Source organism: Moschus berezovskii, chromosome 6, assembly GCF_049115385.1.
Source record: "Moschus berezovskii isolate FMDL1 chromosome 6, NW_MosBer_1.0, whole genome shotgun sequence".
NCBI lineage: Eukaryota > Metazoa > Chordata > Mammalia > Artiodactyla > Moschidae > Moschus > Moschus berezovskii.
In genome coordinates, this window is record NC_142465.1 from 62,614,690 (window position 1) to 62,638,660 (window position 23,971).

At 47.0% G+C, this 23,971-nt stretch overlaps 1 protein-coding gene across 3 annotated transcripts; it reads right to left on the reverse strand.

The window, feature by feature from the left end:
* Positions 1-50: 50 nt before the first annotated feature.
* DGKA (diacylglycerol kinase alpha) lies at positions 51-22,613 on the reverse strand. Of its 3 annotated transcripts, none has more exons than XM_055395133.2 (24): positions 22,459-22,613; positions 16,792-16,939; positions 16,301-16,374; positions 15,844-15,976; positions 15,501-15,575; positions 15,047-15,096; positions 14,400-14,474; positions 14,091-14,210; positions 13,864-13,978; positions 12,664-12,752; positions 12,414-12,533; positions 12,109-12,207; positions 11,846-11,929; positions 11,584-11,657; positions 11,234-11,308; positions 10,747-10,832; positions 10,568-10,657; positions 2,280-2,440; positions 1,962-2,026; positions 1,638-1,728; positions 1,150-1,348; positions 909-1,029; positions 656-716; positions 51-400 (listed from the first exon to the last, which is right to left on the reverse strand). In XM_055395133.2, exons 2-24 carry the CDS (start codon positions 16,853-16,855, stop codon positions 317-319), a joined length of 2,205 nt encoding a protein of 734 aa, XP_055251108.1. In that variant the 5' UTR covers positions 16,856-16,939; positions 22,459-22,613; the 3' UTR covers positions 51-316. The 3 variants fall into 3 exon arrangements, with proteins under 3 accessions (XP_055251108.1, XP_055251110.1, XP_055251111.1); XM_055395135.2 differs by lacking the exon at positions 22,459-22,613 and adding an exon at positions 21,626-21,762; XM_055395136.2 differs by lacking the exons at positions 15,047-15,096; positions 15,844-15,976; positions 16,301-16,374; positions 16,792-16,939; positions 22,459-22,613 and having other exon boundaries at positions 15,501-15,577.
* Positions 22,614-23,971: the final 1,358 nt, after the last annotated feature.

Below are 23,971 nucleotides of genomic sequence, written 5' to 3' on the forward strand. Positions count from 1 at the left end.
ATCTGTCACTTAAGGAGTGGAGGAATAAAGGAAGGAGGTGTACCACTTACTTAACAGATATCCCAGTGGGGAAAAAAGTTCATTTTATTCAGATGAGGCACTTTCAATGTATTATTTGTGATGCGTGTGTGTGCGTGCGTGCGTGTGTGCACGCACATATGCAGCAGTGCAGGTGGTACAGGATAATAAATACTGTGAGGGTGAAGGAACACCCCCCTGAGCTAGCAGGAGGGTATGGCAGCAATTTACAGAGCCTGGGGAGGACAGTCCAGGGACAAGGAGGTTCACAGCTGGCTTGGAGGCTGAGATGTCCCCATCAGCACAAGAAGCCAAAGAAGTTGGAGGAGCGAGGGGGTGGGCCCACGAGCATGGGCATCTGGTTCCTGTGAGTGATCTTGATCTGGAAGGGAAGGAGGGACATTTAGAGGCAGGATCTGGTGCCTTGGGGTTAGAGCGGCAGAGACTTGGGGGAAAACCTGTTCAGGGTCCCAGAGAGGCCACAGTTGGAAGGCCAGGGGCTGAGAAATCAGGATTTAGGAGGAAGGTGCACAGGGGAACTTCAGGCCTCAGAAGGAAGTAAAGAATCCATGGAATGGAAATTTAGGATCTATAGAGCCCGGGGGTTCAGTTTCTGGCAGGCATAGGCAATACTCACTGTACAAGGTGTCTGCATCCAAGGTTCTCCATCAATTTGCATGGGGAGGGTTTTTGTGGTGCTGTGTAAGGTCAAGACAAATTGATGGCAACCTCTTTGCCAGCTGAGTACCACAACTCTTTTCCCAGGTTGGCTTTGAGCCCCTTTGTTAGCAAGGAAGATCTGGGACAGGCTCTCCCCACCATTCCCATAACCTGTCTGCTTTCCTGGCCCCACTCCTTCCCTCAGAGCCCCCAGCTGGAGTTTTTCTTACTGGAAGGTGATCTCAGAGCACTTGGCCAGCCGATGTCCAGCATTCTTGAGCTTGGTATAGATCTGGCCTATCTCAATCGCACCCTCCAGCCCCACTACTTCCAGCCGCTTGTCACTTAGGTCTGCAGGGTGGGAAGTAGGGAGATAGGTTTTGCAGAAGCAGGGTGCCACCAAAGAGTCATACCTTGCCCTTAATACCCCCCACCCACCCCCAACTTGGCTCCCAAGGCTGCTCCTCTTACCTGGTACACAGGTCTTCAGGATGTCAGGGTCAGTGATGACTTTGGCAGTAGCACCTAAGGCCTGATTAATCCCATGGATATCGCCATGTGGTCTCCTGGTGTCACCCCAGAGATTGGAGCCACCGTGTGTGCTTGGGATGTTCAGCACTGCAATGCCTTCTAGGGACAGGTTGCTCAGATCCAGTGGTTTCCCACAGATCTGAGACAGGGAGAGCACAGATCCTTGCCTTATGGCATCACAATGGCGGTGCCCGTTCCCTCCACCAGGTAACACAGGGAAGGCTATAGGATGTGGAGGTTTGCAGGGGGCGGAGAGAAGGAGGGGCTGGTGTTTCTTGAGAACTTGGGAAATCAGGATTAGAGAGCTGAGAGGTCAAAGTATAAGTTCAAGAATATGGGAAGTTCCTGAGGGCTCCTGTGGAGGGTGAAATTATTAATAAAATACAAGAAGCTGAAAAGGATGTGGGGTTGGCTCTCAACACACCCACCTCAACTGTCAAAGATTCCTCCAGCTTTTTGCACGTTGAGAAGATGGATTCAGAAGTGGCAAATTCGAAGTACCATAGCTTGTTCTTCATTCTGTGTTGGCCCCAACGCCAGGCCCAGGAGGGACAGGACAAGTTATACAGTGCTGGCAGAGGTGGATTAAGTGACAGGGAAGGGCATCAACCCTCGAACTGCTGTCCCAATGAGAACAGGGAAGCTTGGTCAAGGGGTTTCCTAGAAGTGTCACTGCCCATCGAAGCATGGAGCCAAACTTGGCCAAAGCTGGTCCCTGCCACTGTGTATGCCCACACTCTCCCTTCCCTCACCTGCTGTTGAACTTCTCAGGATATTTCTCTCTCATGATGTGGAATCGGTGAGCAATAGAGGCATCCTGGGGAGTACAGGGCAAGTGAGATCAGAGGCTGCCTCCTTTCTCAGCACAGAACCCTCTCTCACTCTCCAGTTTGGGAGTGATACATCCCACATTCTCTTCTTGCAATTCACACCACTATCCCCCAACTCCTCATTTCCCTGTGTTGTGGCTCCCTTACCCTCCACGTTCCTTTTCTGCCCTCTTCTAGCCTTTCCCTGCTTGACCCCCACCCCCTCCTCTCCCTCCCCTGCCCATGCCCCACTCTACTGACCACACCAATGGAGAAGTAGTTATTGATGATTTGAAAGGGGACTGGGTCACTCTTTTCTTCAGTTTGTTGGGGTATCACCTCCACAGACCATCGATCCATATGTACCACCTTGCTCGTCTCTAAATCCTTGAGGATCTTCCCCAGATTCTGTCCCTCATACCCTAAGGATGGGGGAGAAAACAGGTTAGTACTAAGCCCTGGGTCCCAGAGGAGGGATTCTTCTAAGCTCCCAGTTCCACAAATTCTCAGGGATACTATGCTCTTGTGCTGCAAACCTTACCACCCCTAAGCACAAAAGGGCAGGGTGCTCAGTCACGGCTTCCATGAACCAGTCTTAAGGTCAGACACTTACTGACCCTTTTCTCCACACTGTCACTGTCATGGAGGGTGAAAGTTTCCAATGTGTGTGCACATCTAACAGTAATGCCAAAGTTCATCTGGAAAAGTAAATAAAATTGCCAGGAAAACGAAAAGTGCTGAAAAAGATGAGTGATGAATGGGAATGATCTCTTTCTCTGATGCTTTCTCTTCTCCCAGATAGAACAAAGTATAAAGAAACAGTATCAAAACAGGCTGATACTGGCATGAATGCCATGAATAGAATAAAAAGTTCAATAGTAAAGAGAGGGCCCCAGAAATAGACTCGAGTATATGTGGGAATTTAGTATATGATGACATTTCAAAGAAATGGAAAAAGAAAGATTATTCAGTAAATGGTGCTGGATGTAGAAGTAAAAACCCCTGATACTAAAATAAATTCAAGATGGGTCAAAGAATTTAAATGTAAGCAAAATTTGTACTAGCAGAAAACATGAGTGAATGTTTTCTCGTCTTTGAGTGGAAAAGCCTTTTTAAAGCATAGTATAACCCAGATGGGCGGGAGGAGAATGGCTACATGTATATGTATGACTGAGTCCCTTTGTTGTCCATCTGAAACTATCACAACATTGTTAATCAGCTGTATGCCATAAAATATATAAAATTTTTTATTTTATAAATATTTTTATAAAAATATAACTTTTATTTTAAAAAATAAAAAATTTAAAAAGCATAGTACAAAACTTAGAGCCAAATAAGAAGGCCAATAAATATAATCATATTAAATTCTAAATTATGCCATTAGTGCATTGTTTAGTAACTATTCCAATAAAATATCTTGTTTGCATTGTGAAAAAAAAAAAAAATTAAATTAAATTAAAAATTTCTGAAATCAAGCAAAAGTAAAGCAAATATATTTGGAATTTTCAAAATTGACATAAACAGAAATAGTCCTGACCAAGAGAAAAAAGGCCCAAACATACAACTTCTATATGGTTAAATAAACACACACCTTTAAAAAAAGACAAACTGGGCAAAAGTACCTGTAGCACATATAACAGACTAACTTATCTAACATTTGAAAAGTACTTACAAAACACTATATTCAAAAAGTCAACAGAAAAATGGGCAAACAACTCAAGCCAATCAAAAGGAAAAATACGCATGGCCAATATGCTTATTACAGATGCTTAGTATTACTAATAACTAAAAGGATTATAAATTAAAACTGTAAAGCAGTTAACTTTTTGTTGCCTATCAGATTGATAAATTATAAAGAGGCTGAGAAAACCAAATGTTAATGAGAATATGAATAAACTGGCACTCTCATCTGCTGTTAGTTGGAGCATAATTGGTATTTCATTTTTGGAAAACAATTTGGCAACTTTTATTGAAATGTTATCAAAACATATTCTCTGACACAGCAATTCCACTTTTAGGAATTTCTCCTCCAGAAACACAAATGTATATAGAGATGGATATACAAGGATTTTTGCTGAGGTAATCACTCTCTAAAACAGCAAAAAAAAAAAAAAAATCTAAATATCTATTATGAAGGAAAAGCTATATAAATTATGCCAAATCCATGCCACGAAATAATGTGCAGATAACTCCAGGAGTTGGTGATGGACAGGGAGGCCTGGCGTGCTGTGATTCATGGGGTCGCAGAGAGTCGGACACGACTAAGTGACTGAACTGAACTGAACTGATTATAATCTGAATCAAATCTCTAATAACTTGGAAAGTTCTCCAAGACATATTCAAAGAAAAAAGAAGTGCCAGGACAATGTGTGATCCCATTTGTTTTAAAAGCTCTGTGTGTTTGTGTAAACAGAAAAATGAGTGCAAATAGGGAAGAGTGGTTATCTCTGAGGGGGAATATGGAATTTGGTGAGGGGGTAGGTAAGAGGAAACTTTTATGTGAAGACTCACATATTTTACTTTTGAAAATCTTTCACAGTGAAAATGTACCGATTCAATATTTGTATAATTTTTAAAAGATAAAACAACCAGTAAAATGTTTATACTCTTTGAGCCAGCAATCCTACTTTCAGAAATCTCTCCTAGAGAAATTCTCACAGCTGTGTACAGAGATAGATTGTAGCATGGTATGTGATTAAAAAGTTGAATGCTCCCCAGATGTCTATCAATATGAGACTAGTTAGGAAGTTCCCTGGTGGTCCAGTGGTTAGGACTTGATACTTTTACTGCCAAGGCTCAGGTTCAGTCTCTGGTTGGGGAACTATAATCCTGAAAGCCTCATGGTATGGCCAAAAAAAAAGCGGGGAGGAGGGGGCTACTTAAATAAATTATGGCATATTCACACATGGAATGCTGTTCAGTAGTAATAAAAAGTGAGGCAAACCTGACCATATTGAAATATGATAACTAAGGTGAACCATTTATTTAAAATATAAAAGAAACAATCAATAAAATGATCTTCTTGCTTAAATACATATTAGTATGTGTCTAGAGAGAAAAACATGGAACAATAGACTCCAAAACTTGAGGGAGTAGATTCTAGGGAACTTTCATTTTCTTGGCAAGTATATCTGAGATGTTTGATTTTTTTTTGGCCAGGACATGGAACTTCCCTAACAAGGGATTGAACCTGTGCCTCTTGCAGTGGAAGAATGGAGTGTTAACCACTGAACCACTGGGGAAGTCCTGAATTATTATTATTTACCACATACATGTATTATTTTTGTAATCAGGAAAAAAAAAGATTTAAAAAATATCTTCACTTCCTCACATTTCATCAATGGTTCAACCCACTATAATTTGCCTTTCTCAATACCACCCTGTGAAACTCTTCTGGAAAAGACTGCCAGTGATTCCTGCCAAAACCAACAGTGTATCTTTAGTTCTCATTTTAATTCATGAAACTCCTCACTTAGCCTCTAAAATACCACCAAATTACAGAGGACCTGTTCTGTTTTTTCTTAGTCTCTGTGGTTAGCAAAACAATGGCCCTTCAGGGAAGTCCACAACTTAATCTACAAAATTGGTGAATATGTGGCAAGAGAGGCTTTGCAGACAAGATTAAACTAAGGACTTTAAGGTGAGGCGATCATCCTGGATTATCTGGCTGGGCCCTGTGTAATCACAGGGCTCATTATAAGTGAAAGAAGGCTACAAGAGAGAAGAGTTGTGGAAGGAGATATGACAAGGAAGCAGAGCTTGGAATGATAACACCGCTGGTTGGAAGGTGGGCCATGAGCCAGAGAACGCAGGCAGCCTCTAGTAACTGGAAAAGGCAAGGCGAGGGATTCTCTCCTAGAGCCTCTAGAAAAAAATTACAGCCCTGTATTATATTGGAGTATAGCCAATTAAGAATGTTGTGATAGTTTCAGTCATATACCTAAGTGTATCCATTCTCCCCCAAACTCCCCTTCCATCCAGGCTACCACATAACAGTGAGCAGTTCCCTGTGCTATTCAGGTCATTGGTTGGTTATCCATTTTAAATACAGCAGTGTGTACATGTTGATTCCAAACTCCCTAACTATCCTTTCCCCCAACTCTCCCCGCCCCACCACCCCTCCGGTTACCATAAGTTTGTTCTCTAAGTCTCTGAGTATTGTTTTCACCCCTGCCAAGATTTTAGCTCAGTGGAAATGATTTTGGATTTGTGCCTTCCAGAACTGTTAAGATACTAAATCTGTGTTGATTTAAGGCACCGTGGTGATTTGTTACAGCAGCAATAGGACACTAATACAGACTCCTTTAATAATTCATCTTCTTCTGTTCAACCTTTAAATAGAATGTTTACCAGGATCTGGCTGTCCTTATCTACCTTCTCTTCTTATCTCTTTCCCTGGGTAACTCATCTCCTCTGAGGACATCAATTATCTCTTTGGAGCAGATGTCTCTCAAACACATATCTTCAGCCCTGACTTCTCTCCTAAATTCCTAACGTCAAGTTCTAACTACCCACCACACATCTCCATCTGGGGGCTCCAGTGATACCTGAACTCAATATGTCCAAAACAGCATCTATCTTTCTTCCTTAAACTGGTCCTCCTTCTAAATTCCCTGTCTTAATAAACAGTACCCCCATCTGCTTAGTTCACAAACCTAGAAAATGTCTTAGACCTGTCTTCACCTCATCCTCCAGTCTCTTAGTTGCCAAGCACTGTGGCTTCTGCCTCATGGCTCCACTGGCCATGCTGCCTTGGCTTCTGTGTTCATCTTCTCGTGACTGTGTGCTGTGCTCAGTGTCCAACTCTGTGCGACCCCATGGACTGTAGCTCACCAGACTTCTCTGTCCATGTCATTTTTCGGGCAAGAATACTGGAGTGGGTTGTTTCCTCCTCCAGGGGTTCTTCTCAACCCAAGGATCGAACCTGTATCTCCTGTGTCTCCTGCATTGCAGGCACATTCTTTACCCACTGAGGAACCAACTAGACTAGTGCAATTGAGGTATTGCTTCCTGCCTCCAATCCATCCTCCATAGAGATCCCATAGCAGTATTCTTTTCATCAACTCCTCTTCAAATCGTAGCATTTTTTTCCAATATCAACACAAATTTTCATTAGTGCTGTATTCAAATAATTATTTTCATGGTTCAGATGGAATTAGCAGAAATTGCTATGAGAATCTCATTTGTAAACCATGAAGTGAAAGGACACCCCTGGTGGTCCAGGGGCTAAGACTCTGAGCTCCTAATGCCAGAGGCCCGGGTTCAATCCCTGGTCAGGGAACTAGATCCCGCATGCCACAAGGAAGGGTCCATATGCTGAAACTAAAGATCCTGCATGCCACAACTAAGATTGGGTACAGCCAAATAAAAAACTAATAAATAAAATAATTGCATGCTTCTTTAGGGAAAAAAGAGTGAAGATTCAAAGTTCATGATTTCAAAGAGTCTAAAACCAAAGAAAAGCCATGAAACCAAAGTTTCATTTCCCTGGTGGTTTGATGGTTAAGAATCTGCTTTCCAATGCAGGGAACACGGGTTTGGGAAGATTCTTATGCCTCAGGGCAATTAAACCCATGTGCGACAACTAGTGAGCCGGCACCTACAGCCCATGCTCCACAAGAGAAGCCTTGCAATGAGAAGCCTATGTATCACAACTAGAGAGTAACCCCTGCTTGCCATAACTAAAGAAAAGCCCAAGCAGCAACGAAGACCCAGAGCAGCCAAAAAAAGACCTAATGCAGCCAAATAAAATAAATAAATGTTTGAAAAAACAGTAACTATAATGAAAAAAGAAACAAAGTCAGATGTTGAGAATGTAAGACTACCCCTCCAAAAATGGCCATATGTTTACATACAAGATTCAAATTACTATACACAGAGATATTTCTACTTTCTGGAATAATATTTTATATGAAGAGTAATTTTGGACTTCCCTGGTGGCGCAGCGGGTAAGAATTCTCCTGCCAATTCAGGACACATGGGTTTGAACCCTGGTCCGGAAAGAGTGCACATGCTGCAGAGCAACTAAGTCCATGTGCCACAACTATTGAGAACATGTGCTCCAACTACTGAGCCTGTGAGCCACAACCACTGAAGCCTGTGTGCCCAGGGCCTGTGCTCTGCAACAAGAGCAGCCACCACAATGAGAAGTCTGAGCACCATGGTGAAGAGTGGCCCCTGCTCGCTGAAACTAGCAAAAGCCCTTGCAAAAGCAATGAAAACCCAGTGCAGCCCCCCAACATTTTATTATATACAAAGTAATATTACATATTACTTTGAGGAGGGGACGACAGAGGATGAGATGGTTGGATGGCATCACTGACTAGATGGGCATGACTCTGAGCAAACTTCGGGAGTTGGTGATGGGGCAGGGAAGCCTGGTGTGCTGCAGTCCATGGGGTCCCAAAGAGTCAGACACGACTGAGCGACTGAACTGATAGAAAGTAATATATATATATATATACACTTACATAGATATATATATATTTCATGAGTTCCAGAGTTCCCCATGGTTCAGGGATGGCACACTCAAATGCCTCAGAGGCTAGAAAGGTAAAGTGAATGAGGAACAGGGAGCTGAGAGGATTATGGTGAATTGAAGAATATATGACCCATTTTTAGACATGGCTAAGGTCAAAAAAATTTAAAACTTTGCAAGGTAATAACATACTGGTATGAAACAGTACGAATCATGTCTGTGGGCTGTCAGCTTTCAATCTCTGCAGGATGAAGTTAGAAACTCCACAGCATTCATGATCCTCCATTATCTGAAGCCTGCTTTGGTTAGTCTTCTCTCTCCCCACAGCCCACTGTGCATCCTAGTACCAGTCACAATGAATGACTCACACTTTCCAAAATGCACCACCATGTTGTTTGGTGGCTCTGCTGGTCTTACACAACTTCTCTCACCTAGAATACCTTTCTCTCTCCTTAGCAAGCTCCCATTGGAGAAGGCAATGGCAAGCCACTCCAGTACTCTTGCCTAGAAAATCCCATGGATGGAGGAGCCTGGTAGGGTGCAATCTGTGGGGTCGCTAAGGGTCAGACACGACTGAGCGACTTCTCTTTCACTTTCACACATTGGAGAAGGAAATGGCAGCCCGCTCTGGTGTTCTTGCCTGGAGAATCCCAGGGACGGGGGAGCCTGGTGGGCTTCCATCTATGGAGTCACACAGAGTCGGACACAATTAAGTGACTTAGCAGCAGCAGCAGCAACAAGCTCCCATTCCATAATCTCCTGTCAGATCTCAAAGCTGGACTCTGAATCCAAGAGCCTCAACTTCAAGACAACTTCCTCATTCCAAGAAAGTTTCAACCTTCCCCCACACTGACCTCTTTATCTATTAATACCATCCCTCAAACCTTCTCTTTGAAGGGATAAAAAAAAGACTAGAAATGGGAGAGCCCTTAGGGGAATGTTGCAGTAGACTTGGGAAAAAACTATGATGAATGAATGAATGATTTCTGATTATAGTTGACCTTTGAATAACATAGGGGTTAATCTGAGTATAACATAGTCAGCCCTCCAAATCCACTGTTCCTCTGCATCTGTGGATACAACCAACCATGGACTCTGTAATCCTGTAACACTTACTACAAAAAAATATCCTCAGTAACTGGATCAGCACAGTTCAAGATCATGCTGTTCAAAGGCCAACTGTAATTGGCTGAATAAATGAATGAGCCACAGCCAAGTTCCTTGCTAGCTTCATCACTCAGTATCTGGCTTAGCTCTTATACATAGCTCTTACATATAGCTCTTTCTTATTCCCATATTGTATTCTCCACCCACATTTTCTTTGATTCTGAGCTCTAAGACCTGGGAAAAACAAAAGAGTATTATCAAGTTTATAGGGAAGAGGACTGTCACCCTTGACCCTTCTAAGTTCAGACTGTCATCCTTGACCCTTCAGGTCCTTGGCTTCTTCCAGAGCCCTCTTCCTTTGAGACGATCTACTTTAGGACCCACCTATCTGTGCCTCTCTTCTCCACCAACACTTTTTCTTCACCAGATACCTAAATGCCTATTTTAAATTAAAAAAAAAGTTTTGGCTGCTCCGCATGGCATGCGGGATCTTAGTTTCCCAACCAGGGATTGAACCTGCACCCCCTGCAGTGAAAGCTTGGAGTCTGAACCACTGGACCATCAGGGAAGTCCCCTAAATGCCTTCTCTATGTGCCTTCCTCTTCCTACCCAACTCCCTTACTGCCCTGTGCTTAGCTGCTCAGTCATGTCCAACTCTTTGTGACCCCATGTACCATAGCCCACCAGGTTCCCATGTCCATGGGGATTCCCCAAGCAAGAATACTGGAGTGGGTTGCCATACCCTCCTCTGGGGATCTTCCCAAGCCAGGGATCGAACCCAAGTCTTGCGCATTGCAGGTGGATTCTTTACTGTCTGAGCCACCAGGGAAGCCAATGATTACTGCAGCGGGTAGCCTGTCCCTTCTCCAGGGGATCTTCCCGACCCAGGAATCAAACCAGGGTCTCCTGCACCGCAGGCAGACTCTTTACTAGTTGAGCTATCAAACAATTTCTAACCACTTACCTCCTCCCCATCTTAGGCAACGAGCCAGATCATTTCCAGTGCCCAGGGGCAACACAGCGACAGGAGGCACAAAAGGCAAGCTGGCTTTGTCTGGGGAGGCAGGTGAGGAGATGGATGGAGAGTTAGCTCTGGAGGGACACTGCTCCTGGGCCCAGCCTGAAGACTCTCCCTTCACTGACCAATGCACTCTAGAATCCAGCCTACTGTGCCATCTCCGCCGCACACCAAAATCCTGTAATCAGGAACATCTCTGAAGAATCTGAGTCTGAGACAAAAGGTGAAAGGGAAAATGAGGAAGGCTATCAGGACTAAGGCTACCCAACTCTTGGACAGGCAGAGTAAGTACATATTGTCTCTCATTCCTTATAATGCCCTTTCCCTTTGTCAAAAGACTTGCTTCTATTAAGGCTAGAGAAAAAGTACAACCTTATAGCCACTCCTCAGTGAAGAGAGAGAAACAGTTATCTCCTTCCATTGAGAGCAGAGCAAAGATGAGCCAGAGAATTCAGGGTTGGGGATACCCAGCAAAAGCAGCCTGGTGAAGTCTGCTTTTCGGGGCTCCCCTGGCCCTTCCCTCCCAACATGCACTCTTTCCTGCTCTCTTGCAATGTACACAGACAGGCAGACACACACAACCCTGTGATACAGCCCCTAATCTATCCTCACCCTGGCTCAGGACCATCCTTTAGGAGGTTGAACACCTGTCGAGGGTTCAGCAGATACTGGAATTTCCAAAACACCCTGTGTGGGAAAAAAGGAAAGCTCATGGAGAGGATGGACATTCTGTACTCCCCTCTTTTTTTGGCATGGCATGCAGAACCTTAGTTCCCCAACAAGTGTTGGGATCCCTGCCCCCCGCAATGGAAGCTCAGAGTCTTAACCACTGGACCTCCAAGGAAGTCCCTATACTCCACACTGTTAATGTCCTTAAGGTATGTCCCCTCCATACATACAGATTCCCAACTTCTGCTGGTCTTCCCCCTCGATTTCACAAAGCCTATTCTCTCTCTCCTCACCTCTCGCCTTGTTTCCCGCCACTCTTGGGGTTCACAAAGACCAGAAGTGGGTGGGTGTTAGAAACGGGATCAATCTGTATTGAGGGAAGAAAACAAGGATAAGGAAAGCAGGGTTTTGTTAGAGTGAAGATAGACCCTAGAGACAGGGGCAGAGGGCTGGCTTCCCCCCAGGAGGCTTTCCCCTCCCCTCCCAAAGAACAGGCTCCAACACCCAGGTTTCCTCCCATGAAGTCCCCACCATGAAGCCCTCTTGGCCCTGTACCCGCAGAGCCTCAGAAGTGCTCAAACTTAAATCATCCACGGTCTTCTGGCTTATTCTGCTAGTTTTACGCTCCTGTCCAGAGGCCTAGGAAGGGAAGGAGGCAGAAGGAAGGAAAACTGGATTGTGTGACTCCATAAACAGATGAGAGTCTGACTTGAATCCTAGAAATATAGGCTCTCTGCTCTAAGTGATACTGTATGTGTGCATGTTTAAAGTGGGGAAGCTCTCCTGCTCCCTTCCCAAGTGCTGCCCAAGAGTCTTACCAGGACGCTGGGATAGATGGAAGACGGAGGCAGGATGTGATCTCGGAGCAGCCCACAATCACACTCATGGCCCATGGCTGGAAGGCAGTCATCATGGATCTGAAAGACAAGGCAGGCATGGAGAGATCGTGAAGGGAACCTCATCACCTGTCAACCTGCAGTCTAGTACAACCAAGGCTGTTAGGTAGATGTGCTGGGGGAGGCGGGGGTGGGCGGTGGAGGGTGTTGGGGTGGCTGGGTGGGGTGGAAAGGGCCGCTCATCAAGGGGCCCAGAGCAAGGCTGGGTTGATAGCTCCCAAACTGACCTCTAGGTGGCACCACACACAATGCAGCCCAACCAGACTGTGGTAGATCCGGATCTTTTTCTGACAGCGGTCACACCGTCCAGATTCACAGCCTCCTCGCACCCACACGTGTGATTGGACCTTGGGGAGAAAGGCAATCTCTTGTCTGAGAGAATCTGAAGCAGGGACTTGGGAAAGTCTCAGGGCACCAATGGGCCAAGACCCAGGGCCAGGATGTGGGTGGTGATTGAGGGGGCATGAGGTCACTCACACCAATGTCTTTCCGAGACTTGGCATAGGTGCTGACTTCACAGGGCAGGGCTTTCATGGCACACTGGTCGTGAACGATGTATTTACAGACTGGGCCAGAGGGAGAAAATTCAGCACCTTAGCTGCTGCCCCCATCCCCTATTTCCTCCTTACCTGGGAGCCAGGCAGCATCACTCATTGCAGCTGAAGTCTAACCCCTTGCTGTGAGGGTGTGGCACAGAATTAAAGTTTGGAGTGGACTTGGACTTGGACTCACCTCCAAGACCTGGGTCTTTTTGCTCACTCTTCCCCCTAAAAGAGCAACTGCTACCAAATGCTCAACCCCACTCCATTCATGTGTCAGAAACTGAGCTGGATGATGTAAAAGGACCCCCAGATATAACACCGAAAATAATAGCTAATTTTTATTGCAGACTTAACAGTAGGTACGTGCACTGAATGAAGTACTTTTCTGGCATCAACTTATTTAATGCTCATATTACCTCACTTTCAGTTGAAGAAACTAAGGCTTAAAGATGTTATGTGGCTAGACCTTAAATGTCAATTGATAAAGGACTGGGTAAAGAAGATGTGGTATGTATATACAATGGAATATTACTCAGTCATTAAAAAGAATGAAATAATGCCATTTGCAGCAACATGGATGGGCCTAGAGAGTGTCATACTGAGTGAAGTAAGTCAGACAGAGAAGGAGAAATATCGTATGATATTCCTTATATGTGGAATCTAAAAAGAAATGACACAAATGAACTTATAAAACAGAAAGAAACTCACAGACTGAAAACATGAACTTATGGTTGCTGGGGGGAAGGTTTAGTTAGAGAGTTTGGGAAGGTCATGTATACACTGCTATATTCAAAATGGATAACCAACAAGGACCTATTGTTGGAGGAACTCTGCTCAATGTTACGTGCCAGCCTGGATGGGAGGGGGGTTGGGGGAAGAATGGATACATGTATATGCATGGCTGAGTCCCTTCTCTGTTCACCTGAAACTACCACAACATTGTTAATTGGCTATATACCAATACAGAATTAAAAGCTGAAAAAAAAAGATGTTATGTGGCTTTCTCAAGGTCACATAACCAGTCACTGGCAGAGCCCAGGATTCAAACCCAGATCTCTTGGAGTTCAGAGCACTGTGTTCCCACAGATAGCTGGGCTGCCCCTCTGCTCCCATACTCCTAGGCCCCATCACTCACGGTTACAGCTCAGCCCCTGTTTGCCAAGACCAATGCTCGACTCGCACAGGTTGCAGTAGACTGGTCGGGGGAATCTCTTGGGTCTCCACATGTGCTGCCCATTGTCCTTCAGGGTCTGGGAGGGCACAGCAGACACTGGGGAATGTCTAAGCCCTTAGAGAGCCAACTCTGGCAAGTACAACCCAAGACAACTGTTTTACCCATCCTCACAAATCTCTGCTACTCACCATCTCCAGGCCCAGCAGCACGAGCAGTGGCACGGTGGTGGCCCCAGCCCGGAGCCACTCAGCTAGGGAGACAGAGCCACTGCCATCATAGTCAATCTCTTTCATCATCTCTTGAAGAATCTGAGCAGAGAAGGCAGGGGGGTAGACTTTTAGGGTGAGTAACCCCTCACTTTTATTGCCCCCTAGGACACTCAGCCTAGCCATCCTAGCCAAGGGAAACCAAGCTGCCTGTCAGAAATGGGAGAGGACAAATAAAGGACTAACTAAGGAGGAGGTATAAGAAGGAACATGCAGGAAGAATTGCCTTACCGGCCTCAGCTCAGACACATCCCAATCCAGGTATTCAGCCATTCGCATCATCTGTATGATGATTCTCTCCACTTCCTGGGGGCCAAGAGGGTAAGAGCCACAGCCATATCCCGCCTCACTACCACTGTCCAAACTCTCCTCTAGAGATCAAGGTTCCACCCACAGACCCCCTCTCATTCTCAAGTGCCTCTGTCAAGTAAATGAGTGCCTATGTGTTTATGTTTGCAAAGGAGTCCCCAAATCATGTCTCCAGCATCCGCTTTTAGGGGTCAAGAGCTTGGGTTGTGGTTGTTTAGTTGCTAAGTCATGCCCAACTATTTGCGAGCCCATGGACTATAGCCCACAAGGCTCCTCCATCCATGGAATTCTTCATGTAAGAATACTGGAGTGGGTTGCCATTTCCTTCTCCAGGAGATCTTCTTGATCCAGGGATGGGACCTGAGTCTCCTGTACTGGCAGGCAGATTCTTTACCACTGAGCCATCAGGGAAGCCCCAAGAGCTTGGGATCTACTCCCAAATTTAGTCCTGGAGGACTCAGCTTCTCCCTCTAGCTTCCTCTTCTTAAGGTCCTGGAAGAGTTGGGACAGGAGGGCACAGACAAATGGACACATACTCCCTTGCCCAGCATACAGGTCCCCCAACTCACTGAGCTGTCCAGGATCCCATTTCTGTCCGTGTCGTACAGCTTGAAGGTGACTGTGGGGTGTTTTAGGGGGCCAGGGTCAGTTTGTGAGGGATATCCAAAGAATTCATAACCGAATACAGGGGAAACAAAGAGATAAGGAGAGACTGTTTGGATGAAGAACCCAGGACTTGGGGCTGGGACTGAGACAGGAGACAAAAAGGGAGGGGAAACAGTACACACCTCCCAAATCCCAAGAACATCCTAGGTCACCCACATGAAAATATACAAGACATGGGAACTAGGGTGACTCTGGTGGATGGCGTTAGGTTTAAGGAGTCTGGGGAAACAAAGGAAATGGGGCCCATTCTCTGACCCCACGTTTGTCTGGCTACGGAACACCCTCTTTCCGTTCACCTTTCCTCCCCTCTCCCCGTTCACCTTTCCTCCCCTCTCCCAGTCCAGAATGGCAACTCACACTCTAGCTTGTCTTCCGGCCGGCCACCCTCCAGAAGAGAAAAGTAGCAGGAGACATCACTGAGACACACCACATCTGGTCACAAAAAGTGCAGCAGATCTGAGGTTGAGGCTCCCTCCATCTGGCTCTTCTCTTTTCCTTTGTTTGTTCCAACTCTCCCCTTTCACCTTTCACTTTTCTCCCTCTGGCTCCTAGATTAGCCTGGCTATCCTCTACGTCTCCCTCCCACCACCTCGCCCCCATGATGTGACTCAATTCAACTCTCACTCCCAAAACTCCCACATAATTAGAATTTTCTTCTGGGCTGGAGGCCCAGCCCAGTCCCACCTACGTGTGACCATACCTTTTCTCAAAGTGTCTTCTATGTAGTAGCCAGTCTGGAAGGACTGAAACAGTGCCTGGCTTAGGTGATCTGGAACATTATCCACTTCCAGGTAGATTTTCAGGAATTGCTGGAACCCCTCGTATCCAATGGCCTATGATGAGAGCAAGCGTTACCCCAGGGAGATCTGCAGGATGGGAGTTGGGGACTGCATTGGGAGTGATGGGGACATGACAATAAATGCAGAGTTAAGCATCCAAGGCAGGAGTGTGGTTTATTGGGCTAAGTCCTGAGTTCACAGAATCTCTTGCTTTGTCCTAAAGCAACAGCTGCAGTAACTATGGGTGCTGGGGGAATCTGGAGAGAGGATAGCAAGGTTCCGCCAGAATAATCCCTGGAAGTTGGGCATCCCAATCGAGTAGCAAAAACAAAGCTGGGAGGAATTGGTGAAGGAGCCGATTTCCCAGTGGCCACTTACATCTCCTTGGAGATATTCAGCCATTTCACCATCCTCAAAGAGCTTCAGGACATCACTGACCTTTTTGGTGGAGTCTAGGGAGTGAAAAGAGGGAAGATAGCATTATTCTGGTTCAGATTTCCCTACCCTCTGCCAATCACCCCCCTCAGACATCCAACAGGAAAGAAGATTCCAGGAAGATGAAAAAGAAATGTCAAGAAAAAATAGAGAAATACAGAGAGAAAAACCTTTCAGATCCTCCAAAGTGGTTGCCCTCTTTACTTCTCTGAGATTTGAAGCAGGCAGTTAAGATTCAGAGAAGGTGGGTAGAAAGTGAAGACCCCAGGTGTCTCCCCATTCCCCTCCCCTCCTTTTCCCAGTCAGGCATATCTCAAGAGCATCTAGTCTCAAGGCCACTAGGGAAAAGAGGGGGAGCTGGGGGGAATGAGGAGGAGGAGGGATTGTCTAAGGGTAAGGTCTCCAGGACTGAATGACTGAGAGAAAAGACTCACATTCCATGTATTTTTGCAGCTGGGCAAAATCACTGGGGCTTATTAGGCCCCTCTCCTTGGCCATCTTTCTTTTTTTCTTAAGGATGAACACAAAGGCAATTTGGTTGTAGTACTTCTGGGCCTTGGAACCTTGCTTCCAAGGGTATTTCTGGAAGAAGATGACAAGAGCATGTGGCAGGACTTACCAAGTCTCTGCGTCTCTTTGCTTCTGTCTACTCCATTCATTTTCCACTCCGCCTATTGTTTCTGTTCCTTCTGTCTCTGAGTCCCTCCCCAAGTATCTTCCTTTCCCTCCGTTACTCTGCTTTGTGTCTCCATCTCTCCCTGACAGTGCCTGTTCTCTGTGTCTGTTTCTCTGACTCATCCTTGACTCCATCTCCAACATTTCTGGATCCTTCTCCAGCTCTCTGATTTCTCCCCCAGTCTGTCTTGATTCACCTCTTGACCACCCTCACTTCCCCGCCCCCACCCCCGCCTTCCTAGGCTACAGTGTCTCTGTGGATGTGTCCTTCGGTCGCTTTTCTACCTTTTCTCCCTCCACCCCCAATCTCTGCAATCTCAGTTTCCGCCGGCCCTGAGCTCAGTCCCATCTCCCTTTCCTTTCGGATCCCGCAGTGCCGGCCCTGCGGTGGTTCTCACTGAGATGGCCGCAAGCCTCCCGGGCCACGACCCCATCTTGCTCCGCCTCCAGCCCTGGTCCCCAGCGGCGCTCAGCCAGCACTCCCAGAGCCACCCACGCCCCGCAACGACCTCTAGTGCTTCTGACGCGCGCGCGACACAGAACCAGCTCTAGCCGGGCCCCCAGCCCCGGCCCCGGCCCCGCCTGTCTGCATCCTGCGGAGCTCCACTGGGGAATGGCCGGCCCCAGGCAGGAGACAAGTGGGAGGAGGTAGGGGAAGAAGGCACTGAGCATCAGCTCCAGGACGGTTGTGCTGAGTGAGGGAGCTTTCTTTCCACCCTGCTAGGTTGGCAGTATTTAGGGAGCGCCAGCATTCAGCTGTGGGACTCAGGAACCAAGGAGGAGCCATCGTGTGGATCATGTTGACGCTGCTGACCCAGGGGCCAAGCTGCAGGGGGCAACTTGCCCTGAAGATTCAATAACAGCAGTAACAATAATAAATTATATTAGCATAGTACAGCGCCACTTTGGAGTCAGACAGAACTGGAGTTAGTCATATGGGGATTCCATTCTTAGCTGATACCATCGTGTGACTTGGGCAAGTTATATCTATATAATGGGGAGAATGATGTCTATCTTTCATAGTTGCGAAGATTAAGTCAAATAATGTATGAGAAAATAAAAGAAAAAAAGAATGTATGAAAAGTACCTAGTATAACACCTGGCATATATAGAAGGTTTACAAGGAATGACCTTGTTATTATTGTATTAAGAGGTAAAATCCAACTCTATGAGATAAGAAATCATTGGTGTAGCCATTCTATAGATGAAAAAAACTGGAGCTCAAAGAGGTTGGGACTTCCCATGGCAGGTGACAAGTGGAGGCACCAAGGCTCCAACCCAAGAACTGCGGTGCGTTCCTCCCTTATCCCCCTCCACTTCTCCCCACACACACCCCCGCCTCTCTGTCCTTTTGTTCCACTCTCCCCTTCACACACTGCTCTCTAGTCACACTGCCCTCCTTTCTGTTCCTCAAGCACACGAAGTTCTTTCCTGCTCAGGGCCATGACACTTACTGTTCTGTCTGCCTGGAACACCCTTCCCTGCTCTTGGCAGAGATGACTTCTTGCCTAAGCTGAAATGTCAGCTCCTCCGAGAGACCTTTCCAGATCATTCTGTCCTAAGGTAGGCCCCCTCCTTTACATAGCAACCTCCTTTGTTTCCTTCACAGAACTTATCACAACTGGAAATTATCTTGTCAATTTATTTGCTTCTTTGTTTACTGTTTGTCACCTCCTACCAAAATGTAAGTTTCACAGGGCAGGAGCTTATCAGACTTGTTCAACACTCTGTCCTCAGTACCTAACGCCCATCATGTTTTAAGTGTTCGAACTGAACAGTTGTACAGATAGTTGTATCAAGTTAGGGAGTCATATTTGGGGACTCTTAATCCAAAAATGATAAATGGGATGCTAGAGTATCCATCTGGACAGTCAGGGGAATATGAGAAAATGTGGAGCACATGTGGTGGCGGCAGTGGTTTAGTCACTCAGTCATGTCTGACTCTTTGCAACCCCATGAACTGTAGCCCTCCAGGCTCCTCTGTCCATGGGATTTCCCAGGCAAAAATATTGGAGTGGGTTGCCATTTCCTCCTCCAGGGGATCTTCCCAATCCAGGGATCGAACCCAGGTCTCCTGCACTGCAAGCAGATTCTTTACCACTGAGCCACTGGGAAGCCTGGAATGTTAAGTAATTATTTGTTAAATGATGAATGATGCTTAAAAGCCACTTACTGTGGTACTCAACCCAAGGCCCTAACCTTCTGTCTCACTTCTGCCCACTTATTTAGGGTTGCTGGGGCAGGCTTAAGGAGGCGGTTAGGGCCCACTAAAATTTCTTTTCTGATGACGCAAGAACCTTCTCCGCAGCCTCTACCTTTGGAACATCTCTGCCACATACCTCCACGTATAGCATTCCTATTCTGGACACTCTCTGGGAACACTTGAAGCAGTACTGAGACACGAATATTCCGAAGAAAGGACTCCACCCATCTGGCCTTTTCAATGACTATAGTCTAACTTCTCCTGCCAACAGATCTAATGAATACATAATTGTCTTATGGTTAATGGGGCCTGTATGGCTTAATTAGCCTCTGATTACCCCTGGGGATTCTTAGATGGCTCCAAGGTTCTAGGAAATGGAATCTGAGAGAGAAAATGACTGAGTGAGCAAGCAAGGGGCAAACAGGAAAGGCACAATACTCCTCTCTTGCCTGTCTTTTCAAACCCTCCAGGTCTTACATGTAGTATATAGTAGAAGTTAAGAGAATAGATTTTTTAATTAGATAGGCATGGATTAGAATTCTAGCTCTTGGATGAGTTATTTCATCTCCCTGAACGTGTTTTCTTATCCGTAAAATGGGTACTTGGAGAAATCAGTCACCACGTGGAGATTAAATAAAGTAAAACATGCAATATACTTAGCAAACTGCATGGCACAGAGAAAGAACTCAATAAACATTAGCTTGTTGTTATTATACAAGGGTGGTACCTAGAGAAACATATCTGAAGATTAGGAAAAATGATGCCTTGGACCCAGGATAGCATAAATTCCAAGGGACTCCCAGCGAAGCCCAGTTGTATAGCTTCCCACTTGTGCCACGTCTCAGGCACAGACATGTAACATCAAGATCCTGCACTTTGCCTCTGGGAGGGTGAGGAGGTGGCTATAGAAACTAGACGATCAGGGTCCAACGACACCTCTGGGCTGAGACCTTGGATATAAAGCCTCCTGGGATTTTTTTCAGGTGTCCAGGGCCTTAAAAATCTGAAACAAGTTCAGTTTTGTCCTGCTCCATCCCCACCCTGAAGCTATAACCTGGGCTAGTCCAGACGAATGCTAGGGCTGCGAGGGTGGGGTCTGCTGCCCGCCTGCCAGCTATTTGTGACTCACCCTTCCCTTCCCTCCACTGGTTTCCCTGCCTGCCCCTACTAACTTGGGGTGAGAAAGTAAGAAGTTGACATGGAGGCAGAGAATCCTAGAACATCCTCCAAGCTGGGAGGCACCAACTCTCTTACCTTACAGAGGAGAAAACTGCGGCCCAGAGAGAGAACCGCTCTCTCAAGGTCACACCCAGACTCTAGAGATTCCATCCTTAGTTCATTCCATTAAATCCTAGTGTCTCTGGTCTTCTTCTAGATCTTATTTTAAACATTAAGTACTAAAATTGCTGGTAACTGAGAGATAAATATGATTTCCAAAGCCTGTGCTAACATTTAAATTTTCTTTTTTACTTCAACACTCACGGCTCACGTTCCAAGTCATGTAGGTTTACCACTACCCAAGAATCAGCTATGTCCCCAGAACACTCAAGCTGATCAGCAAGGAACCCCAAGGGGCAGGCACTCCTCTTTGACCGCCCAGAACAGATAACCTGGACTTCTGAATCCCTTAGCTTGCATCCTCCTCCTTTCTGAGGATTGAGGGAGGGTCCCTTCTTTCCTGCCCATCCTTGCTATCAGTGGCCCCTGAGAGGGAATCATTTGGCTTGAAGTCTTAAAATTTGTTAAGCTTCCACAAACATCGCAGATGGTAGTGTTGTCTGATCAAAGAGGTGCTATTTGTGTGTGTGGGGGGGGAGTGTCGCTGTGTAGTACAGGAGGAAGTTGGCACGGTTGGGGGATGTGGGTTCATATGGTTAGGAGGTTGGGAAGATGCCCGGTAATATTTGCATGCCTTCCTCCGTAAACCTCATTTTCCCAATTTAAAGGTGAAAAGTGGGATTCAGACCCAGCTAGTTTCAGAAACTTCCCGCTGACAGGTGTAGAAAGGAGAAGGGTGGGAAGTTGGGCACCAAGAGGCCAAAAAAGTACCCTTCTCCACCCGTGCAGCGCTGTGGAGGTTCCAAAGCTGACTTTCCTTCGACTCGGGTCCCTAGGAGCCAGCTTCAGCATCCGTCCGAGTGATCAGGGATCGGAGAGATGGAGGGGAAGGTATGGGGAAAACGCTGCCTATGGGGTTCTGGGCCAACCCTCCTGCTGCCCCCGGCTCCTGGCGCAAACCTTTCTAGCTACCCACTCCAGCTGTCACGCTTCCTCCTTCTCGGCCCAGCAGCCCTACCCCAGCCCGTGGGGCGTCCCCTCCCGCGGCCTCCGACCCGACCCGCTCGAGAGCGGGAGGGTGGGAGGCGCCGCGAGGCTCGCGGGGTCTCTACCTTGCATTCGGAGGGCGCGCGGTCGGAGCTGGAGCGCCGGCGCGGGAGCTGGAGCTCGAGCTGGGCTGGAGGGGACGGGCCAGGCAGGCGCGGCCGCCGCGGGGCCGCCCCGCTCCTGACGACACAGCTGCCCGCCCCCACCCCGGCCGGCCCGCCCGCCAGCCGGCGCCCAGCGCCCCCAACTCGGGGAACTTTTAGTTCACCAGACCCGATTCCCTCCTGCCCCGATCCCCAGATCTCCAGGGCTCTGGTCTGTGCCACTTTCTCCGCATTCCGCCGCTGCTCATCTTCCCGCCCCGGTAACAGCTCTGTTTCTGTCTTTCCAGTAACTTACAGCCTCTCCCCGAATCCCAACCCAGGGAGGCGAAGATAGGTGGGAAGGGGAGGGGGAGCCCGCTGATGAGACAACTTGGCGGTTGCCCACCCAGCCACCGTCTCACCCTCTCCTAAATGCTACCATCAGGGGACTTCCCTTCCCAAGTCCTTTCCGTCCACCATGGATTGAATTTATACTCAGGAGATGCCTCAGCAGCAAGGCCAGAGTGCCTCAGCAGCAAGGCCAGAGTGGCAAACTGCACATCCTATGACCAGACACTTCCCTGCCACCAGGCCTCCACACTGCTTGACACAGTTTGAGAGAATCTGCCCACCTTTGCCTCCAGTTTTCTCGCCTCCGTTAAACCCAAACCCCAGGTGTCTCAGATTTGTTTTCCCCAGGCTAAGAACAACTCAAGACTCCGATTCTTCCCTTAATTCTGGGGTCAAGGTTCAGGTGCAAAGAGCATTTTCCTCTGTGTCCACTCTTTCTTTGTGCCCTAACCCTCTCACTTTACCTGCTGGCCTTGGCAGGTAGTGTGGAGGCCCTGGTCAAAAGTCGGGGTGAAAGGAGATCCTTTCAGCTTCTCCTGTCTGGAATCTGCTCCGAGTTAAGGCTCTTGGGGCAGCATGGATGGTGGTGAGGCTGGTAGAGCAGGGGAGAAAGACAGAGGCCTAGGGACTCACTGGTAGGAGCTGAGGACCCAGGCATCCAGCTCCCTGGCCCCGCCCCAACCCGGCTCTAACCCCCTCCTACCCTTCATTGAAATAGGACACAGCAACAAAGGCTTGAGTTCCTGGAATTTTCCCTTTTACACCTGATGGTGGAGAATGGGGAAGAGGAAAGCTCTGATTGGAGGGGTGTATTTGGGTGTTGTGTGTATGTTGTGCGTGTAAGTACACATATATACACGTGTAATATACACATATTTTGGTGGGGGTTGGAGAGGAGAAGGAATGAATACATGAGGCCCTCTAGTGGAAACAGGGATCTAAGCAGCTCTTGACTTTTGAGACTTGGAAGAGAAACCTCCATTTTTATCAGAAATATAGCTGCTGAGTAATAGGGTTTGGAGTATTATTGTTGCATCTGAACTGGAGATCTGAGGTAAAAGACAAGAATCCTGCCACTCTCTGTCCTTCGTCTCCCCTTCCTACATGATCTCCTTAGTCATGGAATCATAAGCACTTTTGAAGGATTATTATGCATCAGGTCCTGTACTTTGTTTTGCAGAACGGCTAAAGACATAGATAGCCCAGCTTAGGGATTGCACCAAAGAGTATGGGTTATGTGTGTAAGCCATCCTGAATGATGTAAGAACAGGCTCCCCTAGCCCCTCTTCCAATCAGTTTTATGCTCCTGTGCCCCTCACCTAGAAATCCTGGTATGATACTAATCCTCAAGGAACTCAGCTTTCCTCGCAAATAACATTTGTAGTGCTACCACTCTATGTACAACGTGTGTTTTTCACTCTATCGTGCTCAGCTATGTTCCTACATGAAGTTAAAGATAATTTTAAGGCTTTTTTTGAGACTTCAAAGTGGGGCGTGAGATGACGCCTCTAATAAGGAATAAGATGGAATCAATTATATTCTGGGCTTGAGTCTTCTTCATGATCTGTGCTCCATCATACCTCAGTAACTTACTGGTGGGGGTAAGAGGAAGAAAGGCCAAGAAACATCTAAGGAGGCGGCTTCTAATGCCTACAGTTCCAGGTGCTCATTTCTTTAATCAACCACATCATAACAATCACAAAGAGGGAAACCACAACGAACAAAGGGAAAGGAAAAAACAACAGCCTTGTTCTCCCCAGCCTCTTCGTTCTCCTCTTCCTCCGGGGGGGGGGTGGTGGTGGCACATCCGGGGTTCAGGGCTGGGTCCCAGGCAGGTCTGCTATGCAGACAATTGAGTTTCACTTCCCGTCAGCCCCAGAGCTGAGACAGGATGTCTGAGGGCACAGTGAGGGGCCTAGGGTTGGGTGGTCAACTGGAGCCACTTTAGGACTGATTCTTGCAGAAAGTATGCCTCAG